General features: G+C 38.4%; 1 protein-coding gene across 2 annotated transcripts; it reads left to right on the top strand.

Moving 5' to 3' along the window:
- Positions 1-1,511: 1,511 nt before the first annotated feature.
- On the top strand, positions 1,512-20,301 carry mRpL45 (mitochondrial ribosomal protein L45). Of its 2 annotated transcripts, none has more exons than XM_076183461.1 (7): positions 1,512-1,670; positions 5,805-5,948; positions 10,366-10,443; positions 10,592-10,723; positions 15,424-15,575; positions 19,439-19,637; positions 19,860-20,301. In XM_076183461.1, the coding sequence occupies exons 1-7, from the start codon at positions 1,626-1,628 to the stop codon at positions 20,130-20,132; spliced, it is 1,023 nt and encodes a 340-aa protein (XP_076039576.1). In that variant the 5' UTR covers positions 1,512-1,625; the 3' UTR covers positions 20,133-20,301. The 2 variants fall into 2 exon arrangements, with proteins under 2 accessions (XP_076039576.1, XP_076039577.1); XM_076183462.1 differs by having other exon boundaries at positions 1,531-1,670; positions 5,809-5,948.
- The last annotated feature ends 296 nt before the right edge of the window (positions 20,302-20,597 follow it).

The raw sequence follows: 20,597 nt of genomic DNA, 5'->3' as shown, positions 1-20,597 counted from the left end.
TGACAACCAATTCAATGCCTTAACGAAGGGAGAGACTTCTAATATCTAGAAACACCCCCCCCCCCTTTTGATTTGTGTTCTCGGAGCCATGCTCAACGGTCCGCACTCACACAAAGCACTCAAACACACCCCCTCCCCGCCCCTGCGCGCTGCCACATATTTGATTAAGCTAGGCAATTAGAATTATTAGGACTGTGTTTAACCCGCTCGTGAACAGTGTCTACCTCAAAGAACACTTGGAACTGTGTCACCCTCCCGCATGAACATTATTCGTAGTACCCTTCGCAACTAGGGACGGAGACATAGTACTATTGGCAACGTCGGAAGCCGGCTAGCGGACATCGTGACCTGACCTGTCGCAGGACACAGGCAGTCTAAGCATCGAGTTCGAAAAAGGAGGTCAGACCGCTCGATCTCGGAAGCACAGCGCGTCCTTTCCTCCCTCAAGTGACTGTTGGGGATTTATATCCTCTTGAATAAATCGAGTGACGATTATTTGGGTATAAACCCCTCAAGCAAAAACTGAGTGTAGTGCGATTGACCGGGAAAAGTACGCCGACGAAGTGACTTACAACCCCCATCACAGCGCGTCCTTTCCTCCCTCAAGTGACTGTTGGGGATTTATATCCTCTTGAATAAATCGAGTGTCGATTATTTGGGTATAAACCCCTCAAGCAAAAACTGAGTGTAGTGCGATTGACCGGGAAAAGTACGCCGACGAAGTGACTTACAACCCCCATCACAGCGCGCCCAGGCCGTCCACTCCCCGCCCCCACCAAACGAAGTGGCGCCGATCGAAGCTCAGCAGATCATGCTAATTGAAGACGTCTCCACAAGCAAGACAATTATAAGTACACATTAAATAACAATTTCTTAAGCTAGGAACGCGCGCAGGGAATAGATAGGATGTATGTATGTATGTGAACCCAACTGTTAAAACCCTTATTTAATGTCAAGTAGCTTAATTTTAGTGTTTAATTATCCAATTCATTAAAACTCACAATAGGAGTTCTGGGTTTCATTAGCCTAGGACGGTTCTCTTTATGAGTTGTCCCCACACCCCTCTTTGATTTACGTACATACACGCTTGCTGTGAGGAAGCAAGCGTGGTCCCGTGTGGTAATGCGAATTTCCTGGCCTTCGGTTCCCCACTGAGATTATCATCCTCCTCCATTCTTCACTCCCTTGAGGTACGTATTTCCCCACGTTCCCTCAACCACCTCCTCCTCCTTCCACTGTCCAGGAAATTTGTAATAATATATACATATATATACATATATATATATAAACATATATATACATATATATATATATAAACATATATATACATATATATATATACATATATATACATATATATATATACATATATATACATATATATATGTATATATGTGTGTGTATATATATATACATATACATATATATATACATATTCTCTTTTTCATTTGAGGAATTATCAGTGTTTTTTATTTATGTTTCGAAGTTCCATAATCCCATGTTCTGTTATAAGCCCGTGGACATAACAGCTAAACGTAAACAAAACATGAGGCGATGAATCCGGTATAATCGTGAGGGAGCGGTTGGACTAATTAATGTTATTTTGTTCCAGTAAATGAGCAAGAATGGCCGGTATTCTTTCACAGCACCTTCAAAATTTATCACTTAAGGTTAGTTCGAATGTTAATATTACAAATTTTAACGAATGTTCCTGCACAATAGTGAATGATCACAAAATTATAATTCCTTTTAGTTGTTAGATTCATAAGCCTAAGGCTAAAAATAATTCTTGTTTGCAATAGGTATTTGACATTTAATCCCAGCATCCCGGTGTTTTCATCTTATTAATATGTGAATATTATTTGCCATCCATGAGCAAAATCATTTATGGTTTCAAACTTATGTACGAGTATCCAACCCAAACTCGTACCTTTCTGTTTCTGCCAGATATATAGTAATGTAAACCAAAATTATTCACACTTCATCATTGCAATTGTCACATGGTCGGTTCTTTTCCAGTATCACACAAACACATTTTCTTGTCTTTTTTGCATTTGAAAGATCTATTTTTTGTTCCTTTGGGGTGGTTAGGTTATGTTAGTTTAAAAGCTATTGAACAATGGAAGTTTTATGTTGAATAACCAAGCTTGCATAATTCTTTAAATTTACCATCTCATGTTTGAAACATCAAGTATATGGCAGCGAATTAGAATAAAATTCAATATTTTTTCAGAATATTCTAAGGTCTTTGGTTAGGTTAATTTGCAATTGATATTGTCAAATATTGAATAGGGTTTATAAAGTACCACCATATGACAGTGATATAAATTACACATAACAAATTGCAGTATTATTTTAGTTGTGCACACCTACGTGATATAGCATAAAAAATTAAATATTTCTTTTGTAAATTATAATACATGAATGTAATATACAATTGTCATAGTGAAAAACTTTGCTGCAAGCAAATATACTAATGGGCGAAGCCGCTAGGATACAGCCTAGACGCCATGTTGTCGTCTGTCCAGTCCAGTCACTGTCAATTAGACGATGGCTTTCACGTTGTGGACCGGGTGTTCTCCAACTCCAGATGGCATTAGTAAGCACTGTTACAAAGACAAAAGGCTTTCCTTGGACTTTTTGAGAGAACATGGGGTTCTGCCATTCTCTGTTAATTGCCTGAGGTACAATAATAATCAGGCCATCAGCATCCATGGCAATGACAACAACCTGGATAATCTTTAGAATTTGAGGTACTGAATTACTAAAGAAAAAAAAAAATTGTAATTTGGTACCTCAAATTCTAAAGACTATCCAAGTTGTCCTCATCGTCACAGATGCTGACAGCCTGATTATCATTGTACCACAGGCAATAAACAGATGACGGTAGAACCCTGGGTTCTGTCTAAAAGTCCAAGAAAAGCCTATTGTCTTTGTAACAGGGCTTATTAACGTCACCTGGAGTTGGAGAACACCCAGTCCACAACGTGAAAGCCATCATCTAATTGACAGTGACTGGACTGGACAGACAACAACATGGCATCTGGACTGTATCCTGGCAGAGTATGTATGAGAAATAAATTGACACAGCCCGAAGGGACTTCTCCCCATCTTCTTTTCTGCATGAGGGGACAAAGAGGGGGAGCATTGCAGACTTAATGAAGTGGCCTTGCTGTGGATGTGCTGTGTCTTATGACACTGCTTCTAACCCAGGCCAGTGAACAAGATGCAGGGATGACCCATCATCCAGGAGGTGTCAAGATAAGAGGGAGGGGAGTGGAGTATGTAGGGGATGAAATGGGTGGGAGTGGTTTCCGATGCCTTTGTTTTTTGGCTACTTCCCTCATAAGGGGGAAAAAGCCATTGGTATATGTATGTATTACTAAATATAGGTTAGGTTAGAATAGACAAATTTATCATCCTTTCATTTCTTCGACCTCGCCATCTATCAAAACAAACATGGCATATTATTCAAATGACACAACTTCAGTCATTAATAAATTGGTTTTAACAACTTTTTTGTTACTGATTTCTGCCAAGAAAATCGCATTTACATTGATCTATTATAATTTACAAAATTAATAATTAATTTTCTATTGCTATACCGTGTAGGTGTGCACTTCTAAAAATTTACCCAAATTGCTGTGTAACAATAAGTATTATTACCGTGGGTGGTAATAGCATCATCATAATTTGCTGGATAAACTAGTTTGAAGATGAGGTGTGTTTTGACTTTAGGTGGGTGGGTTTATAGAATGGACCTGTGTTAAATGAACAAATTTAAAGCCTTTAAATGCCATATTTCAATTTGTCAGTAAGTAAAGGTGCATGGACTAGTTTTTTTTATTCTATGCCTCAAAATTTTTAAACTTAGTAATATGCATTCAATAAAATTAAGTTTTAAGTAGTAATATGTATTCAATAAAATTAAGTTTTAAGTACTTACTATAGTATCTGCAATCCATCTACCCAGTATACAAACTTTATACTAAAGCTGCAAAATATGTAATCATATTTTGTTCAATACTGAAACAACATAGACAGTAGCACAAACTGTCATATTTAAATTTAATACTTGGTATGTTCTACAATGACGACCACCAACAAATATGGCAAAGAAAACACCAAACCTGGTATTTGTTGCTCTGAGAGGCTGCATGGAACCTACCATACAAAAGATAACTTATCGCTGATTTTTATTTAGGTTACATAAGGAGATTCGAAGGTTTGGTTAGTTTGGAGAGTGCGAGGCTTGCATAGGGAGAAAGTGCAGAGTGCAAAACAACCCAGCTAATAAGTTGGATTGGTTTTGCTAGATACGGCCAGTGTGTAAACATTAGAAATATGTTATAGTGTCATTCTGACTGTTAGCTAACTCAATTATGCATTATTTATATACTAATACTTGTGAAGTATGATGATGTTTTTAGTTGTGTTTGGATAGTGATTATCTCTATTTTTGTTTATGTGAGTGATTGTTAAGTTTATATTGTAATGGAGAATGGTACATCTTTGTGTTGGGTTTTGTCTTCCCTGATTTTTGTGTAGTCTGTAAGGCTTGTGGTGTGTGGTGAAAGTTGTTTTCTTGTATTAGTTTTATGTGTATGGAATGCTAGCAGCTCTGTTATGCTTGTTTGTGATTCCATTTGAATTTATCAGAGGTGGACAATTCCAGTTTTACAGTAGTTTCCCAGGGGGAACCTTTGGAGCAATTCATGGTTGCCTGCAGATGAAATCCACCTGAGAGGTTAAAAAAAGTGGCTAAGATTTTTTCTCATGGCTGTATTAACTTCAACATGACCATGTTTTATATATGTATATAACACAAGAACCCCACAGTTGGAGAAAATAAACTTTGAATAAAAGAAGATTCTATATTTCGGCTACCAACTGTAACCGTCTATAGTTGGTAGCCAAAATATAGAATCTTTTATTCGAAGTTTATTTTCTCCGATGGTGGGTTTCTTGTGTTATTTAAAAATTTGCTACTACATTTCTGTTTAGACATATATATATATATATATATATATATATCAATTCCAGTTTTACAGTAGTCGCCCAGTGGGGTCCTTTAGAGCAACTCCTGGTTGCCCACAGGCAATCTCTGGGTGTTCCAGGCATGCAGGCAACCGAATTGCCCAACCCCGGTTTACATGTAGTACATTCAAAATGTGGTTGTCCTGTGTTAGGGTTTGTTTTGATTGAGGGTTTAGTTGTGTACAGGCAGCAGATCTAGTTTGCTGTGTACTGTTTTGTGTTGGTAAGTGTGGTGCATTTTAGGTTCTCCCAAGAATGGCAGATGTGGCAGTGGAAAGGTCTATGTATATGTGAAAGGTCTTGTACAAGTAAGACATATATTTATATGTGAAAGGTCTTGTACAATTAAGACATATGTAAAACCCTGGGTTTATTTCAGTCTCTATGGTTTGCAGAAGGAATGCAATTACAAGTGAGGTCCTTTTGCAATTAAAAAATGGATAAATAAAAATAAAAATAAAATAAATAGATAAAAAAAAAAGTATAGGATGGAAGGAGACTGTGTTCCGAAAGTGTGAGTGAACATTGGGCTTGTTCCAGAGACAGGGTGCTCATTCCTCAGATATTGCACATAGATCTTTGGGTGAAGGTAAAGGTAGTTGAATTGCTCTGGACAGTAGATTGGGGTCACATCTCTTTCAATTAACGCGTTGCTATCACTCATTTGAAATGCAGTTCTTTGACACAAACGTGTGTGTGTATATATATATATATATATATATATATGTTTGTTTTTTTTAGTCATTACATGTCTACACATTTTTCAGACAGTCACAACTGCTGTACCGATGATAATGCCAGTGCGAAGTGTATATAAACAACCAAAAGAATATCCAGTACCAATCAAACCATTTCGGAATCCCAGAAAGAAACACTATAACCCCAAGTTCAAAATGGATAGGCAGCTTAAGGTAAGTATTAAACATCCAGTAATGAATAGTGACCATGTGTGTATTTACCTAGTTGTATCTTATGGGAAGGGGAGCACATGCTCATGGTGTCCCGTCTCAGTATCTTGCCATATCTAATTTGCTCTTAAATTCTTATATTGTTTTTGTACACACTATTGCTTCATCAAGTATATTCCATACATCCACCACTCTGGGGAAAGCTTTTTTTTTTCATGTCTTCTATAACTGTCCTTTTTACCTAGTTGTATTATACGGGAAGGGAGCTATGCTCGTTGTGACCCGTCTTTGTATCTTTCAGCATCAAGTTTTTTCTTAAAATCTTGAATAGGGTTTGCACACACTTTTTTTTTTTTGTCCAATTTGTTCCAGGTATCTATCACTATGTGGGAAGCTTTTTTTTTTTTTTTTTTTTTTTAATCTTGAAGTGTGTTAGCACACACTGTTTCTTTGTCTAATTTTTTTTTTTTTTTTTTTTTTTTTTTTTTCTTCTTTTTCTTTCCAGATCTCTTCTGTAATTATCTTTTTTTCTTTATTTTTGTGTCCTCTTGTTTTTCCATCATCCCATTTCAATAAGTCATTCTTATCTAAGATTTCCATTCCCTTCATAATTCTATAGATAGTAAGTCTCCTCTTTCCATTTCTTTGTTCCAAAGTTGTTAATTCTAATTTGGACATTCTTTGTTCATATGTCATTTTGGAAAGACTTGGTGCCAGTTTTGTTGTTGCTCTTTATATTCTTTTTGGTACTGGGTGTCCATAGTGTTGCTGCATACTCGAGTTTTGATCCTATTAGTGCAGTTAATTTTTTTTTTTTTTTTTTTTTATTTTTTTTTTTTTTTTTTTTTTTTTTTTTTTTTTTTTTTTTTTTTTTTTTTTTTTTTTTTTTTTTTCCATTTCCTCGTCCAAATAGGCAAGTGCCACTTTTATTGACCTCAATAAATTATAGGTTTCTCCAACTGTTTTCTTAATATGCTTATCCGGTGTCGCATCTTTGCTGATCATCACTCCAAGGTCTTTTTCAGAGTTTACTTTTTTTACTTCTTCATCAATTTTATAATCTCTCGATATTCTATTTCTACTTTTTGTGTATTTACCTAGTTGTATTTTACGGGAAGGGGAGCTATGCTCATGGTGTCCCATCTTCATATATCATTATATCTAAACTATTTTTAAATTCATGTATTGTTTTTGTACACACCACTTTCTCATCTAACTTGTTCCAAATGTCTATTACTCTGTGAGGAAAGCTGTTCTTTTTCATAGGCAAATTCAGATCAAGTAACATCCTCTCTCCTTCCAATACCTCAACTTATAAAAATAATTAATTCAGCAAAGAAGGATTGGAACTTTGAACCTTTCTTTGAGGAAGCTAATGTGGCATTATATTACCCTTTGTTGAACTCATATTTAAATGTAACCTCAGTGATAATTGAGATTTCTTTTTCATCAAGCATAAGATTTAACTTATTCAAATTGATACCCTTCCCATTGAAGGTAAATGGTTCATTATATGAAGTAGATATTCCAGTTTTAGATCCAATCAATTACATCCTTTCTGTAGACAATCTAAAAGAAAGCATGATCTCTAATGATAAATTAAATGATTGTAAAAGAGTTAATAAGAATCTTTATCTTTGTCATTCTTCTCTTTTTGTGTTTCGTGAAGCTTTGAAAATTTCATGTGAAGCTTCTCTGGTTAGGAATGTGTCTGTGATGAATAATTGTCATTACAAGAAAATTTTGGTAGACAAGATTCCTCATTGTAACATACAAGGATCTCAGTATTTATTTTTTCCTAATAAGACAAAGATATCAATCAATTGTCCCAGGTTGAGTCCTAAATTGGAATTGGTTGAAGGTCTTATCTCAGTTGTTGATACCTGTGAATTACATGGAGGCACTTACCCACTATTTCTAATACCCTTAATACCATGCATTTAACTGAAGATTCATCTATTTCAACATACAACTTCACATTGCCTGAAAACTCCCCCCAATTGAGATTTAAGAAAAGATCATTTTCAAGATCTCCCTCAAATGATTATTCTACCAATTATATAGTCATTCGTGGTGTTATCTTTTCTTCAATGTTATTGTCTGCACTGATTTCAATTGTGGTATTCTGAAGATTGACTCTGTTAAACCCCATTAACCATGTATCTGCTTGATTTATTATTTAGACACGCATGTTGATTGTCATGTATTATTTTCATATCTATTATGTATTATTCTAACATTCACCATTATTTGCATGAATTTTGCATTTTAGAGGGTTGCTTATTTCTTTAATATATAATTTATACAATTTTACGCAATGGTAGATTAGCTTATTAGGTTGAATTCCAAGTATATATTAGCAAGCCCTGTAAGAGGGAAATAAGAAATTGGTCGGGACGACCAACGGCAGCTGCCGAGCCCTGTAAGAGGCTGGCAGATGGAGGTAGACAATTAGGTAGATGGAGACGAATGCTAATCCAAGATCAGTTGTTATGAAAACAACAGGTGACAGGGAATAGCTGAGTCAGACTCGCATTAGCTTGGATTTGACTTTATAAACAATGGTTGGAGTGGCGATGAAATATGCTAATGTAACAAATGTGTAAACGCAAAGCTATTTCCGTTTGACAAATGCTGAGGTAAATGGTATTGCTTGTGACAATGTAACAACCTTCCAGATTGGAGGAAAAGGTGGAGGAGAAAAATTATTGGTGCATGGATTTAAAGTCATGCCCATAAGGAGTGGCACTTATTTGAGAAGTAAGAGGAGATTGGATGTGGTTTGTGTGTGTGTGTGTGTATATATATATATATATATATATATGAGTCCATTCAGGGTGTGGCATACATCGTTGATTTACTACAACTCATTGAGCCAAGTTAACTTCAGTACATGCTTTTCTCTCTCTTATGTCCCATGTATGTGCTATTTGATTTTTTTCTTTTCTTTTTTTCTTTTCTGTACATAGTAGAGGAAATTGTATAGTACAATGAGTACCACTTTTTAGGATTACAGTGAGTCTCTCTTATATGGTAATTCTTTATCTGGTAAATTCACAGATACAGTATCCACTCGGGTTTTGTAGGTAAAATTAGATATTTTGAAGAAATAGCAGGGAGAAGATGCGTCTGCCATAAGGCAAAACTTGGGTTCGGTGTACAGTAATTTAAATTTGCGGTAAGGTTTTCAGAAACGCATATGTACCGTATAACAAGGACTCACTGTAATCCATAAAAGTGATACTCAGTGCACTGTACAATTTCCTTTACTATGTGATGATGATGATGTGGTTTAACGTCACAAGCTCCCCACTCTCTGAAGGCTTGGACAGTGCCCCTCACAGAGGACATTGCAGCATGGAATTTAATGAACCATGCCTTGGTTCAACTTCACCAGTGGCAGGGTTCGAACTGCCATCCCCTCAATTTTGCCACAAGCAACAATGCCCTAACCTGCTCAGCCAGCAAGTTTCCATTACTACATACAGAATATATATAAAAAAAAAGATTGAATAACACATAGATGGGAAATAGGAAGAGAGAACCATGTACAGGGATTTCTCGATTTATGTGTGTTTAGAATAGGCGATTTTGGAATAACATGAGGTAAAAAAAAAAAACAGTCATTTTTTCATATTACACAGATTATTTAGAATAACACAATGTAAAAAATCAAGTAAGCAATAGTAAAACTTAACTGTTCACTTTATGCGATTTTTACATTACACGATCCCTTCTGGAACATATTCCTTGCATAAATCGAGAAATCTCTGTACTAAGCTTGATTTGGCATAATATATCCCACACCCTAATCAGACTTCTTGGAATGCACAGACTATAGTAGAACTTGAACTTTCATCCGTCTGTATTCTTGTCTCCTAGTGCCAGTGCCTTATAGGTTTCATTTGTTAAACTTAAGTTGTATAGATATTTTAAATTGTATTTGTTTCCTTCACTTAAATGATACCACCTAGCAGCAAGTGTCAGTCAGTCAGTCATTACTTCAAATTGTGCTGACTGGAAACCCACAGACCCACAGCAGTTGGGACTGACCCTCAGGTCTTCCCATAAATCTTTTGGAAAAGAAATCTGCTGTCCATGTTGTATTAGTGTTGGACTGTTTCTATGTCTCAGACTGAAAGTAGTAGAAGGAGAGGAGCATTCACTGATTGTCAGCTCTCCTCATATCTTATGGTGGAGGAAATATTTGTGAAGATGATAACGGGAGATCTTGAGACCAGTCCAGGGAATCGAATGTCAGCCCCTCATGGTGCTGCATCTCCAAATGAAAGTGAGGGAATTGATTGGGTTGTAGATGGTCGTAGGACTATCTTGATAGGAACCCATCATTATTTCCATGAAATATGTATAGCAGTAAAAGGGTCATTGAATATTCATACACCTCTTTTTCTACTGACAGGTCATGAAGATGGATTTGCCAGACTTTCAAGAAAGGGAAAAAGTAGATGAAATGACACCAGATGAAGTGCGAGCCAAAGTAAGTTATGGATAGTTTTTTCATCTTTACGGGTTATTAGATTTTATTGGAAGATATAAGATCAGATAAGATTCATTTTAAAGTGAAATGTATTCTTGCTATTATAGAATAGGTTACTCTTTAGTGAAAGTTTTTCTTTTTCTGACAGATGAAGGAAAAGGGCATCCAGCCCATGAGATCATGGATGGAAAAGCCACTCAACATTTCGTCCACTGCAGGAACATTTGAACAGTATGTCCCACCAGAAGGTGACGGCAAAATATCAGCAACAACTGCAGCAGTAAGTATTAGCTGTATATAAATTTTCAAGTTGTGAATTATCTTTAAATGTTACTGAAATATGCAAAAAGAACGAACAAGTAAGAAGTACAGGAAATCCCTGATATACAAAAAGGATATGTACCTTTAAGCACTTGTATATTGAAATGAGACTGGTGCTTTGGTTGCTCATGCAGTAAATTTGGTTCAGTATAATATTGTAATAATTTTTTCATGTTTCTTTACATACTATCAAAGCATATTCCCTTGGCATAGAGAAAATTGTCCTCACATATTCCTTTTTGTACCTTCAAATCTTTGTAAATTAGAGTTATATATATAGGGGATTCCCAGTACCTGCAAGTGGTCATTTTACAAGATGGCCATCATAGGGAATGCAAAAGTGGGTGGAGTGAAAATGAGAGGAAGCCCAAGAATGAGGTGGATAGACAGGGTGTAGTGGGCATTGAAGACAAGACGAATGTCTTTTGAGCAAGGAAGAAAGAATGCAAAATATAGAATAAGTGGAGAAGAAAATGTTTAGCTCTAAGGGATGTTTTTGTCTGCTCCCTAATTTTTCAAGTGGATGAGGGGGATATGGGTTTGCAATACAATGAAGAAGTCAGGGTAAATTAGCTCTGGCATTTAGGCCTTATTATGTTTTACTGCATTGCTTTTAGCCCAAGAAATGTGATGGGAAATGGGAATGCTAGTTCATCTGTAAGGTCCTAAGATGGGAGGGTTGATGAATATGAGTTGCATGGATGTAAGTTGGATGTATGTTTTGACTGAGCTATCCCCCTTATAAAGGGGAAAAGCCATTTTTGTGTGTATGTATGTATATATTTATTTACAGCCACTGTCAATCCCCCATACATACATACAATAGCCACCATAAGTTTGGACATGATAATGTTGACGTCAATACTTATGCCACAAATTGGAAGTCCCTCACCCTCAATATCCTGAGCAAGCCAGATATTTTTCTATATGCCTGGTAGCAAGACCAAGATTGGCTGCCACCAGGGCATGCAGTGTTACCAGGCTTAGTGTTGAGATTTGACAGGGGGGGATTACAATTCTGGAGCTCCGTGCTTTTCCTTCGACTTTACATAAGTTCTCAGTGGTTTGTTTGGTGTCTGTGTTGCCAGCTATGGGTAGTGGATGTGAAATCAAACATGACAGGATTGGTGCTATAGTGACGCTTTTTAAGGCGGCATTCTGTGAAGGAAATCTCTGAAAATGCAGGAGTTACAATGCGTTCAGTGCAACACTGATTGTTACGTTTCAAGGATAGTGGGGAGGGGGGTCACTACCTACCCAACGTCAGCAATGTGGCAGACCCAGGAAATTCACACCATGTAGGAAAACCCTAGGTTATTAGGTGGTGTGTCTCATCGCATAGTCCAACGCTGCTCACTCCGCCATCCTTGAAATGTAACAGCCAGCGATGCACTGAACACACTGTAACTCCTGTATTTGCATAGATTTCCTTCACAGAATGCCCTGCCTTAAACAGGACCGCTATAACAGTAATCTTGTCACATTCAATTTCACGTCCACTACCCATATCTGGCAACACAGACACCAAACCAGTGAGAATTTATGTAAAATTGAAGGCAAAGCGCAGAGCTCCAGAAATGTAATCCTCCCCCTATCAATCCTCAAACAAAACTGAGCCTGGAAACACTGCATGCCCTGGTGGCAGCCAACCTTGGTCTCACTCCCAGGTATGCAAAAAATATCTTGCTTGCTCGGTATATTGAGGGCGAGGGACTTCCAATTTGTGGCATAAGTATTGATGTCAGCATTATCGCATCCAAACCTATGGTGGCTATGGTACATCCAAAGGCTTTTTCCCCCTTACAAGGGAGATAGCCAAAAAACAAAGGCCTTTATGCCTTTGTCAATCTCCCACTAGATGATAATTAGACAATCCTTGACTTCGCCCAACACTTTCTTGTCCAGAACTCTTTCATTCAACCTCATGAACACCACTACATAATCCATTTATCCTCATGACTACTGTCCCACCAGCTAAAGTGTTCCAAATACATCTTGTTGAGTACTAGAGAGAGGGAGGGGAGTCACTTACAAGTTTATAGATACTGAAGTCAAAGACAACCAAAGAAAACTAGGAAAAGACAAGATTGAGGAGGATCTGTAGATGTTGAATGCTACTGAGGAAGATCAGTCTGTATACCAAAAGGATTCTTCCCCTTTATAAAGGAGGTAGCCACCCAAGCCATACACCCACCCCCACCCATCTGTTTCCCTTCTATCTTAACTCCTTGTGGATGACGGATCATCCCCATCCACTGCCTGCGTGAGAAGTAATGCAGAAAGACACAGCACATCTACAACAAGGCCCTAAACTGGTTTGCCCCCATCACTGTATTTACATGACCCTCCCTTCTTTTCCCCTCTTATTAACCCCTTCCATACGGTGCCGCACACGTAGGCGTCATGGGGAGCGGGTGTATTCGCGAGGCTGCCATATCGGCGTCTTGATTATATTTATTGTAGTCGCCCCTCCATAATGACATTCTTTCTAATTCTTTTGTAATCGCATTTTCTATGGTTATCAAAATTCACGGGTGAAGAGAGAACGATCGATATAAGCGGTGACTATATTTTATGATGCGAGTATTATTACGACACGTCGTACGGCTGGCATTGGTTGCTGCCACCGAGATCTAAGTCCATGACGCCTACGTGTGCGGCACCGTATGGAAGGGGTTAAAAAAAAGAGAGAGAGAAGACAAGGATAAATCCCTTCAGGCCATGTCGCTTGAGGCACTCTGTGCCAGACTGGCGAAGACGCCAGCACCTCAAAAATACATTTTCATTGAGCACCTCATTTGGTCAAAATTTGGACAGTGATAACTCATAACACGGCATATCTGGCACAGAACCCCTCAATTTATCATCCATTCACAACACTTCTCCCCTCACACCTATCTCTTGCCTTCTCCTTTCCATGCTCAATTGACATACTCCCATTTGCTCCAAGCCCCTTTCCCCCATCCATCCATTTCCTTCTCAGTCTTTACCTCAAGTTCTTTCCATCTACTTCTACTTTCCACACATGTTTTGCTTGCCTTTCTTCACTCATTCTTTCCATTTGCCCAAACCATCCCAGTATTCTTTCATCACCCCTATCAGTCAGCTCCCTTTCCATTCCAGCTCTCCTCACCCCTCACCATCTCATTTCTCACACTCCATACAAATAACCCCTGCCATACTTCTCAAAAATTTCGTCTCAAACCCATTTAAAAAAAAAATTAAGCCTCCCTTAAATTCTATAGTGTTGTAGGCACAATTACCCCTTCATATAATCTTGTTGCACCCTTTTACAGATACCTACCAGTATTTCTCATTCCCTCAAGACATTTACTTTCTCCCCTCGCTCTGCAGATTACCTCCACCTCTACTCCATTCCCTGTGACCCTAACTACTTAAAGCTATCCACTTCCTGTAGCCTCTCCCTTTTAAGACTTGCATCACCTTAGTTTTACCCACATTAACCTTCAACTTCCTCCTATCACATACCTTCCCAAACTCCATCACTGTGATAGACCTTCCTCTGACCCAGCCACAACCACAGTGTCATCAGCAAACAACAACTGGCTCACCTCCCACTTCCCTCCCCTCTCTCTAATTATCTCCAGTCCCCTTCCCATCACCCTCACTTTAAGAAAGTTGCATTGGGTAAAAGAAAATGGGAATATTTAATCAAATATCTAATCCATTAGATATTGGAAAAGAACACTAAAAGGAAGGTGAAGATGAATGTTTTATCATCAGTTATCTTTCAGTAAACATCTCCATCACTTCCTATTTTCATTCATTCCTTAATCTTTCACTGGATCATATCCTCGTGTTGTTCAGATTTCCTAACACTACTGTATCACATCCATTCCAAAACTGTCCACATATCCATTTAAAGCATTCCAAAATTATTCTTTCCTTTGTTTTTCTTACTACCAGAACCATATATACAAACTATACCTCCCAAGGTGTCCTCTTTTCATTTAACCACACTTCTCATCACTCAGCAGCAAAGTGGCTCTTTTTTCCTCTCTCTTCTCCTCTCCTCATGTGAAATAATGACTAGTTTTTCATGCAGTCAGGAGTTTATGGACTTACAGTAAAACCCATGTTGACCAGAGTCATATAGTATTCTTTTAGAATTACAGACTAATCTCCTACCCACAAAAGAATGATGACTTTCAACTTCTAGTATTGCATCTTTCTGCTGGCTTCCTAGAATATTTCCTTTGCCATCTTTGACTTCATTTATTGGGCACAATGTTGTACTGAAAGATAGATACATTGGTATCATTGATGTAATGAAAAAATAATCTATTTACAGCAACATACCACCTACACTCCCAAACTCAAATTTACTTAGCCTTTTCAATTTAGTTTCACTCATTGCTAACACAGCCGTTTCTTGTCACAAACGTACTACAATGTACATCTTGACAGTGATATCAAGATAAGAGGGAGGGTGGAGGGGTGTGGAGTGTATTCAGGGATGGAATGGGTGGGAATGATTTTATGCCTTTTCCTTTTTGGCTACCTCCCTTGTAAGGGGGAAAAAGCCTTGGTATATGTATGTATGTATTTGTCAGAAGAAATAATTTTGATTATTTGCTTTAATTTATTATATCATTAGTAAGAAAATTGTGTAAATCTTTAATTTAACCAATTTTACAGGGAGCAATGCAAAAATTTGAGTTTCTAGGCAAAAAGGGTAAGTCAATGATGGCCATCAGGAAAATTAGACAGTTTGATGAAGATTTCGATCCCAAGGAATTTGTTGAAGAAGCTCAAGATATCTACATCCAGGCACATGAAGCACTTGCAAAGTAAGCAGTTTTATTGATTCTGTACATTGTTTCTTGGAAGTTGTTTTTTGGAAACAAGATATATTAGACAGATTGTTCCAACCACCACTGTTACAGGACCCCCCCCCCCCCCCCATGGGATAAAATGCTAAGCTATTAAATAGAACAGAATCCTAAGTATCTTACTATGTCATACATACATATATCAAAGGCTTTTTTTTTTCCTTACAAGGGAAGTAGCCAAAAAACAAAGGCATAAAATCCACTCCCACCCATTCCATCCCCACATACTCCACTCCCATCCACCCCCTCCCCTCTCTCTCTCTCTCTCCCTCTTATCTTGGCTCCTCCAGGATGACTATGTCATAGGTGTGAAATAATTTGTTTCTATGCCTTTTTCTTTTTAGCTACCCCCCATGTGGGGGGAAAAAGCCTTTGGTATATGTATGTATGTAGTATGATAACACCCTCTCATCAGAGTGAGATCATATGGGATTATCTATCTATGTACCGAGGGCTTTTTCCCCTTCTCTTTTTCTTCATGAGGGGACGGAGAGGTAGGGCGTTGCCAATTAAATGAAGCGGCCATGCTGTGGATGTGCTGTGTCTCACTACATTGCTTCTGACTCGAGGCAGTGGGTGAGATGCAGGGATGACCTGTCATTCAGGAGGAGCCAAAAAAAAAAGAGGAAGGGAGGGGTGGTGAATGGGAGTGGAGTGTGTGGGGATGAAATGGGTGAGAGTGGATTTATGCCATTGAATTTGGCTACCTCCCTTGTAAGTGGGAAAAAGCCATTTGTATATGTATGTACAAGGGAGATAGCCAAGTCAAAAGGCAAGTACCTACTGTATGTTAAAGACAGATTGAACATTTTTAGATGAGCAAGTGCTTCATGTGCTTGGATGAAAATGAGAATAGATCTTCTGATGTTATGTGAAGCATGGTCGGGGACTTGTATAGCCCTTTTGAACCATCACACATAGCACAGTTGCTAGCATCTTGACCTCGTGATTATGGACGCACAGGTCAGGGTTTGTATCCCATCGCAGAGCTTCTAAAAATGTTCAAGTACCTACTCCCACCCATTCTACTACCCTTTCTTCCTTCTCATTTTAGCTCCTCATGGGTGACGGGGTCAGAATATGGAATTAACCAAAGTAAAATTCTGAGATGAGTATTCCATGTTTTGAATGCATGGACCCCTTCCATGGTGGATGCCACTTTTATTCTTTCTTCCATTGGGCCATTACACTCAACACTGCAATACCACCAGATAGTATAATACATACATACATACTTTGGTGGCTCTCCAGCCTAGTGTCCCATCACCACCTTAACTAAGCCTCTCCACAGCCTTGTGCAGCTTCTTGCCACTTTATCTTGCTAAAGTTCTAGTTCTTGAACATCCTTCCTAATATTGTTCATTTATCTATGACAGAGTCTGCCAAGTGGTCCAACTCCAATAACTCTTACATTCATTGTTTTCTAAGAAAGAGTCTGTCCTCCACCAATCTGGCACAAGGTCCCACCCACTATAGTCACCTTGAGTTTACTCCATCTTGTATCGTACTTTGGCCTGACCACTGTCATACTTTGACATTATGCCTTCTCTAATGTTGTTCTTCTTTGTCATATACAGTTCCAAAGATCTTGCAGAGTATTCCATTCTGTATTGTGTCCATTTGATTTTCTGCATATGTGCTGTTATGTTGTGTCTTATGTATGAATTGTTGCAGCCCTGTGTTTGTTTGTAATGCTGTTGATGTTCATTTACAATAAGTTTAAAGTATGTTATGTGTTGGAGAGTTTTTGGAAAAGTATGAATATGTGGAGTTGCTGATTAAGTGAAGCAGCCTTGCTGTGGATGTACTGTGTCTTGCTACATTGCTTCTGACCCAGGGCAGTGGGTGGGATACAAGGATGAACCTTCATCCATGAAGAGCTAAGGTGAGAGGGAGGAACAGGTGGTGGAGGGGAGTGGAATGGGTGGGAGTAGGTACATGCCTTTGACTTGGCTACCTCCCTTATAAGGGGGAAAAAGCTCTTGGTAGATAGAAAATGTGTTGTCTGCAAATTCAATTCATAATACACTGGTTTACATTTGTGAGTGGTGCATGTGAGATGGATTCATGAATTGCATGTGTTGCATAGGATATATGTATCCATGTGATTTATGGGTTTGTGAAAGTTATGCAGTCATGAGCAATGGATTGATTGCTTGTTGGACATGTATAGGGCCAGGGATGATTTCAGTGTAATGATAATATTTGTTGTGTCAAGTGTTACAGAATGGAAAACCTACAACCCCACTGTGGCTGGTACTAGTCCTTGGGCCCTCCCATAGATGGGAAGAAACTTTTTATTGTTGCTTGTGTTTTATTAGTGCGAGGTGTTTTTTTTTTTTTCTCTGTCTATCTACTAAAAGTAGTAGGAAGAGGGTAGTCTTTGCTTATCAGCTTTCCATCTTTGAAAAGGTGTAAGAAATACAAATAAAATTGAAAGAAAGATCATGGGGTCCAGAGACTAAATGTTAGCTCCTCAGGGTTGCACCACCTGATGGAGGAGAGAGGGTCACTAGGTTTTGAAAATGAGATGGTTTGGACACATGGAAAGAACGAGTGAAGAAAGATTAGTAAAAAGATGTATGGAAGGCAGATGTGGAGGGAGTGAACATGAGGTGGCGACCTAGGATGAGATGGATGGATGGGGTGAAAGGAGCTTTGGGGAAGAGGGGAATGTCAGTTGAGGAAGGACAGGAGAGGACAAAAGACAGGGGTGAATGGAGAATGGTTGTATATGGATGATGTTGTAATGCATGAGGTGTAATGGGTGGGGGGATGGGGGTGAGGTAGTATGTGCGAGAAAAAATTGACACAGCCCAAAGGGATTTCTCCCTGTCTTCTCCTTTTCTGCATGAGGGGATGGAGGGGGGGGTCGCTGATTTAATGAAGTGGCCTTGCTGTGGATGTGCTGTGTCTTGCGACACTGCCTCTGACCCAGGGCACTGGACAAGGTGCAGGGATGACCTGTCATCCAGGAGGTGCAAAGATAAGAGGGAGGGTAGAGGGGAATAGAGTGTATTAGGGACGGAGTGGGTGGGAATAGTTTTTATGCCTTTTTCTTTTTGGCGACCTCCCTTGTAAGGGGGAAAAATCCTTTGGTATATGTATGTATGTATGCAAATAGATTGAGGAAGCATATGTGAGATATGGAATAAGGAGGGTGGAAGCAAATCACAAGGTGAGGAAGGGCAATAGGAGGGAGGATGCGAGGGTAGATATTTGATGTAGAATTTTTTAAAAGATTAAAAATATATATATATATATATATGTGGAAGAAATTGAAATGAGTAGAGGTTAGGCAAAAAGGAAAAGAATGAGGGGAAGGTAGAAAGGAAAGGGTAAAGAGTGCAGACAGACAGATGTTCATGGAAAAGATGCATTGGGTGGAAGATGAGTAAGACGTTTCAAAGAATTGTTGAATGTAAAGGAGAAAGGGAGGCTTTAATTGTGGCAGTGGGAGATACCAGAAAAATGGCTGCAATGGGAGAGGGGAATGATAAGGTTGCACCAAAAGATGAGGTGCCTCTGGTCTCTTGTAGAAGACCTGCAGCCTTTAAGGAAACAGCAACAGCCTCTGGGCAGAACCATAAGTTTATTAGAGAATATATATATATTGTGTTGTTGTGTAGAGATTGTTAGTATTAGGGCATTGTAGAATAAGGTGTTCTGTGTCCTCTATGTGGTGATTACAGCTACATATGTATATATGTATTATTGTTATTATTTCAAAATGTACACTGTTACTGCAAAGCATGGTGACTACAGTATGTATGAGAATGTGGTAAGGGAATCCTAATGCAGCATAAACTTTACTTCGGCAGGTTTGACAAGGCACGTCTGCATGAACTTGTAACTGAGCGTGCTTATCCCTTGGTTACACATCAGGCATACAGGAAGACAATCCACTGGCAATTTCTAAAGTCGTTAGAGCCTCCACGATTAATGCATGCTCGCTCCACACATGTTGTAACCAAAGAGAATGTGTTTGCCCAGATAACTGTGCGGTTCCATACACAGCAGGTAAGAGAGAATTGATAGATTTTTTTGTGTGTTTTATTGCATAAGGAAGGCTTTAATGTTTTTATGTTCTGACACCGGTTTTACTAATGTACTTTTCATTTATGGCCATTTGTAGGATATGATGTTTACATAAGTAAATTTATGAATTACTGTTTGTATGATGTACCAGATTTGTTTTGTTTATTATTTTATTTTATTTATTTATTTATTTTTTCCAAATAGTTGCTTGCTGTCTATGATCGATTTGGACGTCTAATACACGGATCAGAAGTTGTTGCACGTGATGTATTGGAATATGTAGTATTTGAAAAACACCTTGCAAATACATATGGTGTTTGGAGGATACATGATAAAATTATACCTGATTGGATGCCTCCCCGACAGCCTATACGTAACACTTACAAATTTGAAGAACCAGAACTTGATGAAGAACCAGAATCAACTGAAGAAGCAACCACAGAACCTGCAAAGGAAAGAGCAGAGGCAGCAGCATAAGTTTGTATATATATTTATATATAGGTTACAAAACTTCAGTCATCAGTGAATAAAAGTTACTTGAAGATTTTTTTTTTTTTTTTGTACAAATAGATTTTATTGAATTTGGAAACTACATTGGTGTACATTTGTAGTTCAATATGTAAATACAGTGTGGAAAGTAGGTATGTATGTTTGTTTCATTTGCCTTGATCCTGTTGAGTTATAAATCATCTGGCAGTCATGTTTACACAAGCATCCACTTAGGGAGGTCACCGATTAAATGAAGTGGCCTTGCTGTGGATGTGCTGTGTCTTGCTACATTGCTTCTGACCTAGGGTGATAGGCGAGATGCAGGGATGACTTGTCATCCAGGAGCCAAGATGGTAGGGAGGGGTGGTGAATGGAAGTGGAATTATGCCTTTTCACTTTGGCTACCTCCCTTGTAAGGTGGATACCTTGTTATATGTATGTATGAATTCTTTA

This window comes from Oratosquilla oratoria, chromosome 4, assembly GCF_046742065.1.
Source record: "Oratosquilla oratoria isolate Oo_2021 chromosome 4, ASM4674206v1, whole genome shotgun sequence".
In the NCBI taxonomy this organism is placed as follows: domain Eukaryota; kingdom Metazoa; phylum Arthropoda; class Malacostraca; order Stomatopoda; family Squillidae; genus Oratosquilla; species Oratosquilla oratoria.
Note: the sequence above shows the minus strand (reverse complement) of the source record. Positions and strands in the feature narration are given on the sequence as shown.